We start from the raw sequence: 16,830 nt of genomic DNA, 5'->3' as shown, positions 1-16,830 counted from the left end.
TGTTGATTTTAGCTGGCCCAGGCTGGGTTCGAACCCACCAGCCCTGGTGTATGTGGCCAACGCCATAACCACCGTTCTATAGGTACCAAGTTGCATTTGTGTATTTAATGTGTGGACCAAGACAACTCTTATTCCTCTAAGGTGCGGCAGAAGAAAAAAAAAGGTTGGACACCCCTGTACATGAGATGCCAAGGCCAGGAGTATCAGCAGTGATGGCCAGGGCATGGGCCCTCCAGCATTAAGAAGTCAAAGCCACAAGGACAGGAAGCAAGGGAAGATGAATGGCAAGTGTGGTGCCCTGGGAGCCAACATATTTTGAAATATGTTTCAAAAGGAGGACTGGCGGTGGTTTCAGCACTTTGAGAGGTCAAGGTGAACAAAGAGAAGCCACCCCAGATTTGAGCAGTGTTATAAGGTCACCCGGTCACTGGCTATCGCAGTGCAATGGGGCAGGACCTGGGGCAAAAGCAAATTGAGAATCAATTTGAGAGCCCCTGAGGTGGGGCCAGCTCAGAGAGAGGGTGACCTGTGGGTTAACTAGAAGACAGCAGCACACACGCACCTTTAAACACAGTGGGGCCCAGGGCATCAACAGAGGCAGCCATCATCTGTGCAGCTGACACAACCCAGTAATGGGAGGGAGGCAGTGGGTGTGAGCAAGGGCAGGCTATGAACAGACCATGAGGATGGGAGCAGCAGCTGGGGATCTAAAGAAAAAAAGCAGGCACATGAAACATTCTTTGGGATAAAGGGGGGGCGGGGGGTGAAAGGCCTCAAGAAAAATAGCCAAACTGCCAGGCAGTACTAGGCACCCCCTCCAGGTTGAGTAACTGGGGCCCCTCAGCAGCTGGTACATGTGCAGGGTGAAGTAAGGTTAAGCACCCAGAAGGGGACGCGGGCATGGGGCTGGGGCTGCACCACAATGGCATGTGGGCTAAAAGGGAGGTGGAAGAAGTTACTCGAAAGGCTACCATCCCACAACTGCCGTGTGCCACATTCTGGAATGCAGCAAATACACAAAACTGAGATGCAAAAGTTTAAAGAATTCCTAACCAGACAGGAGAAATTCATTTAGCAAACAGCTATTTATCATGATGTGCTGAGACAACAAAGACCAAAACGAAACCCTTGCCCTTACAGAGCACACCTTCTAAATGATAGTCTGACAGAGAAAATGCAAACAGGTGCATCTACTTGGTTAGACTGTCATCAATGCAAAGGAACTACAGAAATCCCAATTTTACGTAGGGTAGCACTGAGGCTACGAACAGGCTATATACCTATTCTCCCATTCCCTTAAAGCTAGAAATGCCTAATGAACTTCTGTATTAAGTGCTCAAGAGGGCTTATGGGAGGGCCCATGCAGGGAGCTGGTCCAAATGGTGGGTGCCATTTCCGACTTACCCTTCTTTGCTGGGTGTGAAGACTAGAGCCCCAGTAGCCATCATGAGCTAAGGGGAGCTTGAGGATGAGCATGAGAAATAGAGGAACCCAGAACACCCCCAGTGCTTAGGCCTAGGAGCAAGTGGCAGGAGGATGCTTCTAACTGAGATGGGAAGGCCTGGTTGGGTTCCAAGGCCAAGACCTGGTATTTGGTTTTGCACATGGCAGGTTTTTCTTTCTTTTGTTTTCTTTTTGTTTGTTTGTTTTTGAGACAAGAGTCTCACTATGTCGTCTTCAGTAGACTGCCGTGGCCTTGCAGCTCACAGCAACCTCCAACTCTTAGGCTTTAGTGATTCTCTTTCTTCAACCTCCCAAGTAGCTGAGACTACAGATGTCTGCTACAACTATTCTCTTGTTGCATTGTTGATTTTAGCTGGCCTAGGCTGGGTTTGAACCCACCAGCCTCGGTGCATGTAGCTGGCGCAGCAACCACTTGGCAGTTTTGATCCATCTCCTAAACATGTAAAGACAGGGCTCCAACAGGTGGCAACGTGAAGTGGGAGTTCAGGGAGAGGCCTGGCTGGAGGCAGCAGTGTGGTAGCCATGCCCTCTTTAAGGGTTAGGTGGTGACAGAAAAGAGTGAAAAGATAAGACTGGAGTAAGAGTGAAGGCATAAGAAGAAGGCGGCATCAGGGAGCCTGTGAGGGGCATGTCTCAAGGGGCAGCGATTACCTAGGGATTGTACAACATCAGCTCCTCGTGCCCTTGGCAGGGATGTCTGGGTGGAACACTGGGGCATAACCCGTTTTAGAGAAAACAGAAAGGGAGAAAGGGGGCAGAGAGAGAACAGGGGCTGTAAGAAAACATGAGCAATGAAGGGACTGAGTTCAGGGTGGGAGAAGACAGACCCACATACCTGCTGACAGAAGGACCCAGTCACCAGGAAGAAAGTGACAGTGCAGGACAGAGATGAGCCAGCAGGTAGAGGGCAAGACTCTGAGGACAGGCAGGCACCAATGGGGCGCTGACTCACAAGGAACATGGGAGCAGGTGCAGGGCAGACAGCAGCTGTGAGGTGGGGACAGTGGGGTGAGAAAGGCTCTGAGAGGGCAGGTATGGAAGAGTCACTGGGGCAAAGGAGAGAGGCTGGGCCAGAAACAGCAGCAGGCGCTGGGCACTTAAGGGCCATGGGACAGGACACAGGGCCAGATACCAGTTCAGCTGGGCACGCCTTTCAGCCACATGCAGTGGAATATCACTAAACACTTATTAAACAGAAACCTTTCTATTTCAGGTCTTCAAAATAATGGTCCTGAGGTATGAGGATTCTGAAACAACATGCGACAAAAACTGGCCAAGTTACCTCTGGCCAGAAACTGCTTTGTGATGCCTTGGTCAGCACCCAACATCCCTGCTCTGAAGTCCCAACAAGAAGGCATTCACCAGCCTGCACCTCTGCAGACAGGTGTCCAAACGCTGTGTACCGGCTGGCCATGTCTTTTTCTGGTTCCCATGTGTCCTCTCAGGCTTGCTTCCCAGTCCACTGCCCTCAACACCACAGGCTGCCTCCATGGCCTAGGTACTCACTGCTCCCAGTGGTTTCTATACACCCCTAACACACATTTCCAATGAGACTGAGTGCCTACTGGGGTTGGGGACTGCCCAGACTTCAACACAGTGTAGGCAGCTTCACTGGCCCAAACCAACCCCTTGACCACCAACTCAGGCATTGCACTCACCTAGGGGGCCGCCAGTGATATGCACCCCCTGACTTCATCTTTCTCTCTCTCTCTCTCTCTCTCTCTCACACACACACACGCACACACACACACACACTGACTTCATCAACATCTGAGGGACATGAACTGTCCTTGTGCTGAATGCCTCCCTCCCAGAAGACTGAGCTCATGAGTAACAGCAACCTTATGTCTTCTCATATATCCCAGGATGCTTAAAAGCACCTCGAGGGCTCTCAAGTGGCTATTGAAGGACCAGCCCCAGGCTGGCCCCAGCTCTGCAGCCCCCAGGCTATGCCACTGCTCAAATCCCTGAGCCTGACTCAAAATTACTAAAAATTATAACCCCCCCCAAAATTCAAAAAGTACCCTCCAGCTAGCAGAAAAGCCAAGTCTGCATCCTCACCCTAGCCTATGCCTATTCCGCTGGGAACCCAGACCCACAAACAAGAGGCAAGATGCACCAGCCCCATATACGGAGGGTGGGGGTTCAAACCTGGCTCCAGCCAAACTGCAACAAATAAATAGCTGTGCATTGTGGTGGGAGCCTGTAGTTCCAGCCACTCAGGAGGCTGAGGGAAGAGAATCGCCTAAGCCCAGGAGTTGGAGATTGCTGTGAGCTGTGATGCCAGGGCAATCTACCAAGGGCAATAAAGTAAGACTCTGTCTCTACAAAAAAAAAAAAGAAGAAGAAGAAGAAACTGTAAACAAGAGGCAAGATGTCCCCAGGGCAGAGAATGCAGAAGCATGCCAGCAGGACACTGGTTGGACATCAATGCCAGCAGGACACCTAGTACAGTGTCAACATCAATGGGATTCCACAACCCAGGGTCGAATATCCAAAGGATGGTACAAAAGATGAGTAAGAGCAGGGGCCAAGAGGGCACAAGCGATAGGAGTGGCTTCCAGATGTACTCTAGAGATTGGGAAGGTTACAGAAAGCAACATGAGGCTGCTTCTGTAAGAACAGACAGTGCTTTGAAGGTCTGACAAGGTTCTGAAGCCAATAAAAGTAAAGGGATTGTGGTTTATTAGGTGCCCATGGGCAAGATACAGGATCAAGTGTCGTTAGTGGACACAACCACCATCTCAGACTGGTATTGGCTCTACTAGGCAAATCCAAAAATCGAAGGTCTGAAAAGAAGGCCGAGCCTACAGCTACTCTCTAGGACACAACATGGCTAGGATCAAACCCAAAATACTTGTCTCTTAAGCCAAATGCTTCATGGTTGCCAGTCTTCCTCACACTTGAGAACACATGATCCCCCAAACCCAGCCAAGACAGAGTGAGAAAATGAACCAAAAGTTGTAACTGGAAGCATATACTTGGCACTCAAATTGTATGACAAGGCTTTGAAACTGCAGAACAGTACTTGGTCAACCAGATTGTCAACGAAATTGAAAGAAACTGTAAATATTCTCGCAAAGAATTAAAAGACAGGGTGGTGCCTATGGCTCAAAAGGTTAGGGGGCCAGCCCCATATGCCAGAGGTGGTGGGTTCAAACCCAGCCCTGGCCAAAAATAAATAAATAAAAATTAAACTAAAAAAAAAAAGAATTAAAAGACAACCAAGTGAGGTGGCTCACCCCTGTAATCCCAGCACTTGGGAGGCCAAGGTGGGTGGATCACCTGAGCTCACAGGTTCAAGAACAACTTGAACCAGAGCAAGACCCCATCTCTAAAAATAACCAGGCATTGTGGCAGGCGCTTGTAGTCACAGCTGCTCAAGAGGTTGAGGCAAGAGAAGCGCTTGAGCCCAAGAGTTTGAGGTTACTGTGAGTTGTGACACCCCGACACTCTACAGAAAGTGACAAAGTGAGACCATGTCCAAAAAAAAAAAAAAAGAATTAAAAGACATGAGACCTGGCTCATAAAAAACACACCCACGGTTTTTAGCCTGTCTACCTGTGCAGAGTTGTACAGCATTGCTGACTGGGCTATCAGAGAACAGAGTCAGGCTGGGAACCCCTGCCTGGGGGTTCCAGGAGAGGATGGAGGTGGGCCAGGTGAGACCCCAGGAGAGGGTGGAGATGAGCCAGGTGAAACTCCAGGAGAGGGTTCAGGATGCAGAACCAGGTCTCCCAGTAACCAATGCCAGGCTCCTTCCCGTAGGCCAGGGGTCCTCAAACTGCAGCCTGCCGGGTGTTTTTGCCACTGCTGCCTGTCCTGCTTAGCAGCTGACTTGTCCCAGGCCCACAGTGTGGCCCTCCAACAGTCTGAGGGACAGTGAACTGGTCCCCTGTTTAAAATGTTTGAGGACCCCTGCCCTAGGCCATGCAGACACCCCCTTGAAAGTCTCTAAAATATCATCTTGCTTCACCTATCTGGAAGAAAAAACGTAAAAGCAAATATACTAAATATACTAAAATATCAATGAAATGATTTCTGTGTAGCAGAAGAAAAATTAAGATAATTAAAACACAAGCTTCTAGATCAAGAGCATGGGCTCTGCATCCAAGTTTCCTCCCCTTTTGGGGGAGCATAACCTGTAACCCCGACACCAGACAGTCGAAAAGACTCCCAGCCAAAGACTTCCAGTCACAGGGGGGAAGGCACATCCTCCTGAACCTCACCTTTATGCTCTTAAGAACACAGAAACAAGTTCCCCAAAGCAAGATGCAGTTCAGTGGTCCTTGTGGGAATGGTTTTGCCCTCAGAGGACATCTAGCAATGTCTGGGTACATTTGGGGCATGCTCCTGGTATGTGGTGGACAGAGGATTGGGATGCTGCTACACACAGCCCCCGTAACAAGGACTCATCTAGCCCAAACATCCACAGGCTGGCCCACCTACTAGTGTGGCAGAGCCAGATGTTCGGTGAGGACAGGTGTGCGCAGGGCCAGCACTTCATAACTGTTCACTCTCCTCCCCCTTCACCAAGAAAAAAGTACCTACCAGGGACACAGGAGCTCCACCACCAGCCCCAAGACTGTGAGGAAGTGTATATCTCAAGGGCTATAAACCTTGAGAGGGAGGAATCACCCACATGTCAGTGGAGGATTTACTTGGCAGGAAAGCAGTTTTTTAAATTCCTACCAGGTGAAGATCTAGCCCAGTACATGCCAGTTCCTCCTACCGCACAAGAGAACATGCTCTTAAACTAGAGAAGCACAGCATCTACTGCACCTACACTCCCTCCTCTAACATCTACACTGCTGAACCTACATTTGGACCCTTTCTTAAGACTGAATAGTCCAGCCCATGAACTATCAGCTCTAGCAATATTCTGTTTAATTAACTCTGTATTAACAAATGCTTCTAATCAAGGATTCTAGTTTGCCAGTAAAATTTCCCTCATCATTAGGAATTACTCCTGAAAACTTCTAGGAAAAAAAGTATTAACTCAGCAGTAAGATCACAGTCAACAGAACAAAGGAATTCTGACACTGTTTCTTTTACCTACACAAGTATCTGTGTAACTCTTTTAATCAGAGGTTGTGTATTAATAACTACTCTAGAATGAAATTACATTTCATGACTGTGAAACAACAGAGGACTTGAAGTAGAGCTTTTTCCTGAGTTTTTCATGTCCTTTCCTACGTCATTCTGGGACCAATGAATAGATTTCTGGAAACCTTTCCCGTCTGGTGTTGCCTGTATTCACCAGCCAATACCAAAAGTGACACACCACCACAGTTCTGACCTTCAACTCTTCCTATTTGGGAATGGCAGGCCTGGAGGTGCACTGAGACAGATGGTCACTGGCTACTGGTTACCCCACTAATGGCAGCATGGTATCACCACAAATATCTCTCAGAGCTGTAGGGTCTTCATCTCCAAACCTACAGTAACCCACCAATGTCATGCAATTGAGTATAAAAAACTACCCAAATCTTCAAGTGGTCTAGCAAAGAGGCCATTGGTAATGTCAGCAACAGTGCCCCACCTCTCTTTAATCAAGTGGTGGGTATGCAAGTGCCGGGAAACATCACTGTTAAGTCACTGATTCAAGAGGCACAGCCTTGCTCTGCTTTCTTAGGGACCAAGCACACCAGGGCAGTCTGACTTCAAGAGCCATCACTACAGCAGGTGTGTGCTAATGAGTGCCAGCACTGCTCTAAGCTGTATGTATGGCCACCCATTTCACCCTCAGGTGACACAGGTGCTACCATTGTTTATAACAAGACTAAATGACCACCCCCGTGGTGCCTGTGGTCTCTCAGTTAAGTGGTGATGGGGGGGGGGCCCATAAGGGGATGTCAGTACTCAAATCCCAGCAGGATGGCCCAGATTCTGTACTTTTCAGTCCTCTGCTAAACCTCCTTGAGGTTGGCAGGTCTTACAGCAAGTTTGCCACACCGAAACCACCACCACCTGTCACTGCTGAGATGGACGTGAAGACTAGGGTGCTCTGGGAGGAGAGAAAAGCCGCCCAGCCCTCCAGAGAAGGAATGCAGACTCACAGAGCTCAGCCTCAGCTCCCCTGGCAATGCGGTGACCTTGACCATTCAAGGAATGTCCCCCCAGGTGCTTCATTTTAGTCAGTCACCATCAAACCCTCTACTAACTGGGCAAACGGAAAATATCGGCCCCTTTCTCTAAAAACATAAATTTCATTCTAATGGAATACGACTTGGGTTAAGTGACCACCCAAGGTCAAGCAACTGGCAACAGAGTGGCAAGAGCGGTATTTCAGGTCTGGTGACGCCCAGCTGAAAAGGTTCCCTATTAGGTCGTTGGATCTTTCCTGACGGGCTCCCTAATTAGTGACCGGAACCCCACACACCCACACCTTCCAGCAGCAAGCTTCCGGGAGGACAGCCGGACAGCCAGTCACCGGGCTCTCTGGCGGAGCGTTCCCGAGCCCACAGCCCGGAAACTTCGGCGTCCACCCCGCCCCCAAACACACCAGCCTGCCCACCGCCAGGGCTGTCGCCAGTTCGGTTCACTTTCTTCATAAAACGGAAGGACCACGACCTGCTCCGACAGCGAGGCGAGGCCACAGCAGGGCCTCACACTGACCGCACTGGCCGCACCTGGGCGGCACAGAGCCCGCCGCCCCGGAGCCCGCCCGACCCGGCCGCGCCCAACCCTTGCTGCCCTGACCCCGGCCCCGGGCCGCCCCTCGCGTCCACGGGCACCGGCGAGAGGTGCCGCCGCCGCTTCGGCTCGCGCTCCGCAGACGCGCACCTTGAGGGTCGGATACTCCTGGACCTTCAGGGTCATGGAGAGCTGAGCGGCCGACTCCTGCACCGCCATCTTGGTTCGGCCAAAACATAGGCGGGCCGAGGACGCAGGCGCGCTGCTCTACGGGTAATGACGTCACGCGCGCCGGCCGGGGCGGAGGGTTGGGGGCGGGCCGTCGCGTCAGCACCAATCGCGTCCGCCCAGCCGGTCCGGCGGCGGAAGAAGGCGCAGGCCAATCACCGCCGGCCTGCTTCGCGCTTAGCCAATCGAGACAGCCCTGGCTGGCGCTTCTTGCTTGAATCTCTGCAGCGTCCAGAACGCCGCGAAGGTTGCGGGATCCCCGGAGGCTGCGCCCGCTTCGGGGCGGTGCCGGGTCCGAGGCTGGGGCTGCGGCCTCAGCTGTGTAGCGGTGGGTGGGACTGGCGGTCCTGGTGCGGGGGGTCCACGAGGGGCGCTGCTAGGGGGCCCTTGTACTCCCCTGTGCTGAGCTGGTCCCCGTGAGACTAGACCCAGCGGCGTCAGTCCCCGGTGGCGGCGACGCGTCTAACAGCACGGCTCCTGGCCACTTGGTCAAACTGTATGTACCAGTAGCCTGATATTGCAGACTACTTTTCTTTGATCCAGTAATAGCTGCTGGAGTCCTGATGTGGAACCGCGGGCTTCCCACTGGAAGAGAAAAGACCCAGTATTTAAAAGTAATTTATGGACAAGAAATTCACGAAACAAGAAGGGCCTGTGTCCGGTACGGTTCTTGTGGTGACGTGGCCTTGGCTTCCAAGGCGGCAGCCGCTTCACGTGCTGGGCCTTTCACATGTCACCAGGTCTCCCCTCCTGCCTTTTTAAAAATAAAAATGAAATCAAGTTTTATTGATTTGATTGATTTGGAAATGATTCCAAATTAAGTTATTTCTTGTCTCACATAACTCATTTCTACAGAATTTTTACCTTTTGGGGGGGGTAGGGATAGAGTCTCACTTTATCACACAGCTCACAGCAACCTCCAATTCCTGGGCTTAGGCAATTCTCTTGCCTCCGCCTCCTGAGTAGCTAGGATTACAGGTACCCACCACAAAGCCCGGCTATCTACACAAGTTTTAAAATACTTAGTGGTTTTGTTTTCTTTTAAAAATATCCAGGCGACGTGGCACTGAGTGGAGAATCCCTGCCTGGAAAATGCACAGGGGTTTTTAACTGCTACACACTAGAAGTGGAATGCCAGAAACCTGCCTTCATTTTAGGGTATTTTTCTGTGCCCCCCACCTCTGCACAGTGGCTCACACCTGTAATCTCAGCTACGTGGGAGGCCAGGTGGGATGATCGCTTGAGACCAGGAGTTTGAGACCAGCCTCGGCAATAGATCCAGACTCCATCCCTAAAAAAATAAGAGAATATTTGTTCCCAAGCAAACAATGGGCTCACTGCCTGACTCACATAGAAGCCAATACCATGGTGCTAGCTTTTGAGACAAAGGCTTTATTGCAGGGGTTCTCAAGTTTTTTAAACAGGGGGCCAGTTCACGTTCCCTCAGCAGGACAGGCAGCAGCAGCAAAAACACCTGGTGGGTGGGATAAATGTCGTAGGCGGGCTGCATTTTGAGGATGCCTGCTTTATTGCAACTCAACTGGCAAGGAGGCAGGTGACAACCCTCAAATCTCCCTGGAGCTGAGAGCTGGGGTAGATTTTATAGGTCTGAGGCATGATCTGATGGGATCTTGCGACAGGTGTGGCCCAGAGGTGTGATCCAACTGCATCGTGTCATGGTGTGTCTGCTTCTTAATTTCATCCCCATTTCTTAGTTGGAGCACATAGGGCCTGTGTGTGGCAGCATGCTTGGTTAGATGATCTGCAACCCCAGAGACGATGGCAACTGAAAAACAACTCACCACTTTAACATACAATGTTGAACAAGATTGTGCCGGTTTTGTGGTTACCTATTTTTCTGTTTTATCATGCATCTGTGGGCAGAGTAGAGCATTATTCTTTAAATATGTGGCTGAATACTCCAGACATCCAGGTACCTTTAGGTGTTTTGAGGTACATCTTGCAACAAAGTGCACATTTTGACTGTGCAGCTCTGCGCATTTTCACCTATGTGTGACCACAATCCTGGTTCACCTATGTGTGACCACAATCCTGGTGAAGATTTAGGACACTTCCCACTTCTGACCTTCCCCCATAAATCTGTTTCCTTAAATTTCGTGTAAATGGAGCTGTACATTGTGTGCTCTTGGTCACTTTCTTTCACCATCATGTCTGATACTCTGCCATGTGTGGCCTCTCCTCACAGACTGCTTTTGTTTCGTTAGAGATTCAAGATTAGCCCAAAGAAAAGGAGGCAGGTTTCATTTTCATGGCAAAATGATGCCATCCTGGCACCATTTATAGTCAGGGGTATTTAGGGATGTCTAGCACATGGGATGTTTTAAGCCAGAGACCTTAGGTCTTTGGTGTATGGAGGAAGCGCAGGCTGAGGCAGGTGTCAGCAGCAGTCAGAGATCAGTCTCAATCCTGGACAGAATGTGCTTTCCACCTCTGCCCCTCAGTCGGATTTAGATAATTATCCAGATAGAAGGAAGGCTCCTCCTAATGAAGAGAAGAGTCTCCATGTTTCTGTCTTGCCCAGGGGAGCCAGTGAGTCCTGCCACCACTTCTCAGGAACACAATTCTCTGATGGAGAACTCTTCCACCAGAGCCCACTGGAGAGAGTGATTGATGACCCCAGGTGCTTCGGCCTGGCACAGCAGAAGGGTGTATGGGGCCTGTGCCCTACCCATGGGAACCACCCAAAGGTGTACTTTCAGTTTAAAAAAGCTGTTGCTTGCTTGGCTTACATGGCAGGTCCTGAAATTCTTTTCTCAACTTTCCTTAAGAACTTGGAAAAACCTCCACATAACTATATGTGAGCAGTTCTGGGGGAGGTAGTGTCCAACACAGTTGAGATCCCAGAAAAGTGAGAGGTCTGGGGGCTTTGGAGAATGGCCCCAGGGCCTGGCCCTGTCAAAGCAGATCTAGTCTTCAGAGGAGCAGCAGGCAGGGCATAGCCAGCTCCCTGTGTCTGCCAGCCCCTAAAGCCCTGTTTTGAGGTCCAGAAGTTGAGGTCAGCACTCACCTTGGGGCCATGCCCCTGGGGAAGGCCACTCCACGACCTTTCCTGGGCCACAGCAGGACACATCAGTCACGGGGCAGACTGAGGGTTGGGTCCCCTCACCAAGGAAAACAGGGTGTGCTTTAGGGAGCCAGGAGACACCTGGACAAAAGTCCCTTCAGCAAACAGGGGCCCTGGCGGAGGCTAGTGCCCACCCTGTCTTGTGCACCCCGGAGACACCTGGCTGCTGGCTTGGGCCTAGCCCCTTGGGTCTCTCCCTCTCTGCATACCTGGCACAGGACCCAGCACTGGTGATCCCAACCCACCTGAGCGGGCGGAAGACACAAGATGCGGGGGGGGGGCGTAGCTGGAGGGGTCGTGGGGGGTGTCAATGGGGGGGTCTCACTGAAGGACGTCACTCTTGGGGGGGCTCACTGGGGGGAGGCCCATCACACCCAACTCCCTGACTCTCCTTCCCGAGCAAGGCACTGGGCCCCAGAGTCATGCAGGACCCGCAAGAGGGCTGAGTCCCGCGAACTCCCTGTCGCGGTCGCCAGTTTGCGGACAGGACCGCCCCACTCGGGAAACGCCACTTGGGTCTGCAGTCCCCGCGGAGGACGCAGCTCTAGGCAGCAGAGGAGGTGGACGCAGAAGGGCGCCTTGTGACGCCGAAAACCCGCCCTCCTCGGGAACCGAAGGTTGGGGCGGCAACACGAACCTCGCGCCCGCCAGGCCCACTGGCTGCGGCGGTTCCGGGACCCGCCCACGTGGGGAGGGGCAGAGCGGGCGGGGCGGAGCGGAGGTCTGGGCCTCCGGCAGTCCCCGCCGCTGTCCTAGTGGGTCGCGATCCCTCTGCTGGGCGGCCCGGTCTCGGGAAATGGGCCAGGGAGTGGGGCCAGGCGGGGCGGTGAGGACGGCCCCTTCACCGGGCGGATTTCCCCGAGCTCGACTATTTAAAAACCTAATTCCTGAATCAAAATCACCGTGGTTGACTGTTTCATTCATAAGAAAATAACATTTTTTTGTTTTACCCTGATACTGTTTAGGAATACAATTTATAATTAGTTTCTGTGATTAGCTGTAGAGATTGAATCCACGCAAATCCCACTATTCTGCCTCGGTGCCCGCACCACAGTGGTTACGGCATCAGCCACATACACCGAGGCTGGCGGGTTCAAACTCAGCCTGGGCCAGCCAAGCAACAATGACAACTGCAACGGAAAAATAGCCGGGCGTTGTGGCGGCCCCCTATAGTAGTCCCATCTACTTGGGAGGCTGAGGCAAGAGAATCACTTACGCCCAACAGTTGGAGGTTGCTGTGAGCTGTGACGCCACAGCACTCTACCCAGGGCGACAGCTTGAGACTGTTTCAAAAACAAACAAAAAAAACCCATCATTGTTATTTTCACATGTGCTTAGAAGTGTCTCCAAACAAACACCGGGCTGCTTGGAGAAAGAGGCCCAGACCTACTGGCCATGTACCCAGGGCAGCCTCCCTGTCTTGGGTTGTGGAAATTCCCTCCAGCAAGTGGTATGAGCCCCAAAATAAAAGTTGAGTAACTTTGTCAGGTCTGGGACAAAGGTCAGGCTTGGATCCAGAAGGACCTAACTCCTCTATAGGATGTCCCTGGCATAAGACAGCCCAGCTGGGGCCCTGGGGCCAGGAAATTCTCCAGTGAGATGTGCCATCTCACCCTGCTCTTCTGTGACCTCCATGAGGAAAGGAGGAACTTGTGTTTGTGTGTACATGTGTGTCCCGTGTGTGTGAAGCCTGCCTGAAAGGAAGCCAAGACTGCTTTTGGTGAGAGCTGCACAAAACTCTCCACCCCCATGGTCTTTTTCTGGAAATGGGTGTTGGGAAGGAGAATTGGGGACCAGGTGGGAAGTGGATTATTTGGCACCAATCTCCAAAGTCACAAAAAGATTTTCTTCTTATTTGAGGGTTGCACTGATGGAGCCAGTCCACTGTGTTCCCAACTCTGAGCAGATCACAGAGGGTGACTACTGCAACATAGTCACTACAACTGCTCCTGTGTGTGGTGGAGATAGAAATGTTAGTGTATTGCAGACCACAGAGAGGTATAGACAATGTGTGCTCACAGGACACCCACACCGGAGAAGGAAGTGTTCCACGCAGAAACAAATACACCCTTTCTCATGTCAAAGAGAGGACAGAAAAGGAGATCACAGGATTTCTAGAAAATTGAAATAACTGAACAGTACTTATATCAGAAATAATGGGATATTTTTACTGCTAGGCACCGAGGAAAATTCATAGCTTTTAAGAGCAGTAGTAATTAAAAAAAGGAATGACTCTAAATATTTAAAGGGACAACAAAATAAAGCAAGCTGAAATAATAAAATCAGAAATTTAAAAGTTAGGAAATTTTGAATGCGGAAGCAAATAAAGTATAGAATATGATTGTTTAATAGATAATCCCAATAGCTAACCTAATATTCTTAAAAAGCAAAATGTCACAATAGGGAAAATAAGAAACGACAAATGAGAAACTGCCACAGACTTAAAAGGACTTTAAAGGAATCACAAGAGGAGAGATCTCTTCTTCCAGTTCATGCGCCTTGCGCCCCTGGCCAGCTGTCTGGGGCAGAGAGAAGCTGGTCCTCTCCTTATTTTTTTTTTTTGAGACAGGAGCCTCAAGCTGTCCACCTGGGTAGAGTGCCGTGGCATCTCAGCTCACAGCAACCTCCCACTCCTGGGCTTAAGCGAGTCTCCTGCCTCAGCCTCCCAAGTAGCTGGGACCACAGACGCCTGCCACAACGCCCGGCTATTTTTTGGTTGCAGCCTTCATTGTTGTTTGGTGGGCCCGGGCTGGATTCAAATCCGCCACCTTGAGTGTACATGGCTAGCGCCTTAGCCACTTGAGCCATAGGTGCCGAGCCTGGTCCTCTCCTTAAATGGCTGCTTGTCACTTCATACCTTTCTGAGCTGTTGGCTGAATAGTGAAGGTAGTTCTGTCATGTCCATGTGTAGCCTACCAGAAATGATGGCACAATCTATTTATTTTCTATATTTAAAGTCATTGCTTTGTGGGCATGGTGTAATCCTAGCACTCTGGGAAACTGAGGTGGGTGGATTGCTTGAGCTCAGGAGCTTAAGACCACCCTTGCAAGAGGGAGACTCTATCTCTAAAAACAGCCGGGCGTTGTGGCGCTTGACTGTAGTCCCAGAAAGCTGAGGCAAGAGGATTGCTTGACCCCAAGAATTTGAGGTCACTGTGAGCTATGTCACCACAGCAGCCTACCAAGGGTGACAAAGTGAAACTGTGCCTCAAAAAGAAAAGTCATTGCTTAAAGCAGTTTAAATTATGATTTTTGTTTTTACATGGGAAAATAACTTATACACAGTAAAGTACCCAGAGGTTAACTGTGCTGTGTGATGGGGCTTGGCAAACAGAAACCCGTCTCACAGCACCATCTTCAGCATCTTACACCTTCCCCTCTGAAACTGCCACAGTGATTTTTCTAGTTAGTCCCTCCCACCAGAAACAACTACTGCTCACTTTCTATCTCTACAGACTAGTTTTTCTGCTCTTAAACTTCATCTAAATGAAATAAAAACACCCTAATTCCTTCTCAGGGACAAAGACTATAAGGACCTGATAACCTCACCCTAGTGAAGGAGGAACTACATTCATTCGTTAATCCTCTCCAGACATCCTCAAACTACGGCCCGCGGGCCACATGCGGCAGGCCTAGGACATTTATCCAGCCTGCCCGGTGTTTTTGCCACCCCTGCCTGTCCTGCTTAGCAGCCAACTCGTCCCAGGGCCTGCCGTCTGGCCCTCTAACGGGCTTGAGGCACAGCGAACTGGTCCCCTGTTTAAAAAAATTGAGGACCCCTGCTTAAGACCCCTAGATAAAAGAGCCCACGTGGAGACTCCCGAGTGAGTTCTTCAGTTCTTCCCCCTTCCAGTAGTTCAGGTGTTTTTTTTACTTCTTCTGTATTCCTTTCTAATTTCTAATAAAAATCCTATCTTACCACTGAAAAAATAATAATAAATGAAATAAAAACTTCCTGTAAATGGAATCCTAGAGCACATATACTTTCTCATCTGGTTTCTATCAGTAAACTTCAGGTGGGTGAGATTTGCCTGCAAGAGTAACCAGCAGTTTACTCCTCCCGCTGAGCACCTTCCGTTCTATGAATGTACCACAATTTGCTCATCCATTTTTGTGTCACTGGATGTTTGAGCTATTTTCCTGTTTGGGGCTACAACAGATGAGGCTGATTGAATAGTCTTGTACATGTGTTTTTGTAGACATCAGCTTTCGTTCCTCTTGGTAATATATCTGGGAATGGGTCTGCTGGGTCGCAGGTGAGGTGAGGTGTCACTTGGTGAAAAGCTGCCCAGCTGTCTTGCCCATGGCTGCACCCTTTGCATGCCTACCAGCAGTGCATGAGGGTTACATCCTCTTGACATTCTCAGTCTTTTCCAATTCAGTCATTTTACCTGATAAAAATTTAAATTTAAATTTTACCTGATAATGATGTGTGGTACGTTTGCAGGTGCTAACTGGTTCTTCACATCTGGTTGACCCTTGAACAACGGGGGTTTGAACTTTATATGCAAGTTCTCTTCACCTCTGCCACTCCCACCGGACACAGCAAGGCCAACCCTTCCCTCCCTCCTCAGCCTACTCAATGTGAAGACGTGAAGACTGTTACGATAATCCACTTCCGTTTCATGAATAGTAATTACATTTTCTCTTCCCTATGAGTTTCTCCAGCTTACTTAATTGTAAGAATACAGTATATTTACAAAAGGTGTATTGAAGTCCTAATTCCCTATACTTTGAAATATGGCCATATTTGGAAATAGGATATGTATAGAGGTAATAAAGTTAAAATGAGATCATTAGTGTAGGCCCGAGTTCAATATGACTGATGTCTTTAAAAAAAAAAAAAAAGAAAGAAATGCCCACTGACCCCCAAGTTGTCCAAGAGTCAACTGTATATTCTTTGGTGAAATATCTGTTCAGATGTTTTGTTCGTGTTTAAATTGTGTTTGTCTTTTTACTATTGTTTATAAGGGTTCTTTTGAAACATTCATATACTAGTTTTTCATACATTGTGGATATAAGTTTTTTGCAACAGGCAGTCATGTGTCACCCCCCCTTAGGTGGGGATACATTTTGGGAAATGTGTCATTAGGCACCTCCATCCTGTGCTGACATCAGAGCGGGCACTTACACAGACCTTGGTGGTGTAGCCTGCTGCATACTTGGGCCACATAGTCCAGCCCACTGCTGTGAACAGGCACACCTGTGCAGCTTGTGATGGTAACACAATGGCTAGGGCTTATGTCTGGATATATCTGAACATGGATAAGGCATGGCAAAAACATAGCATAAAAGATGCGATCTGGCTTGGCGCCTGTGGCTCAAGCGGCTAAGGCGCCGGCCACATACACCTAAGGTGGCGGGTTCGAATCCCCAGCCCGGGCCCACCAAACAACAATGATGGCTGCAACCAAAAA

The 16,830-nt window shown here is 49.9% G+C and overlaps 1 protein-coding gene across 1 annotated transcript in view; it reads right to left on the bottom strand.

Moving 5' to 3' along the window:
• The window catches only part of MAEA (macrophage erythroblast attacher), a 40,865-nt gene extending 32,490 nt beyond the window's left edge, over positions 1-8,375 (bottom strand). The window contains exon 1 of the mRNA XM_003801116.3: positions 8,251-8,375. Coding sequence (XP_003801164.2) covers positions 8,251-8,319 — 69 coding nt within the window. The 5' untranslated portion in view covers positions 8,320-8,375. The remainder of the gene's footprint in view (positions 1-8,250) is intronic.
• Positions 8,376-16,830: the final 8,455 nt, after the last annotated feature.

This window comes from Otolemur garnettii, unplaced genomic scaffold (assembly GCF_000181295.1).
Source record: "Otolemur garnettii isolate 467f Iridium unplaced genomic scaffold, OtoGar3 scaffold00198, whole genome shotgun sequence".
In the NCBI taxonomy this organism is placed as follows: domain Eukaryota; kingdom Metazoa; phylum Chordata; class Mammalia; order Primates; family Galagidae; genus Otolemur; species Otolemur garnettii.
The sequence above is the reverse complement of the archived record's forward strand: the minus strand, read 5'-3'. Positions and strand labels throughout refer to the sequence as shown.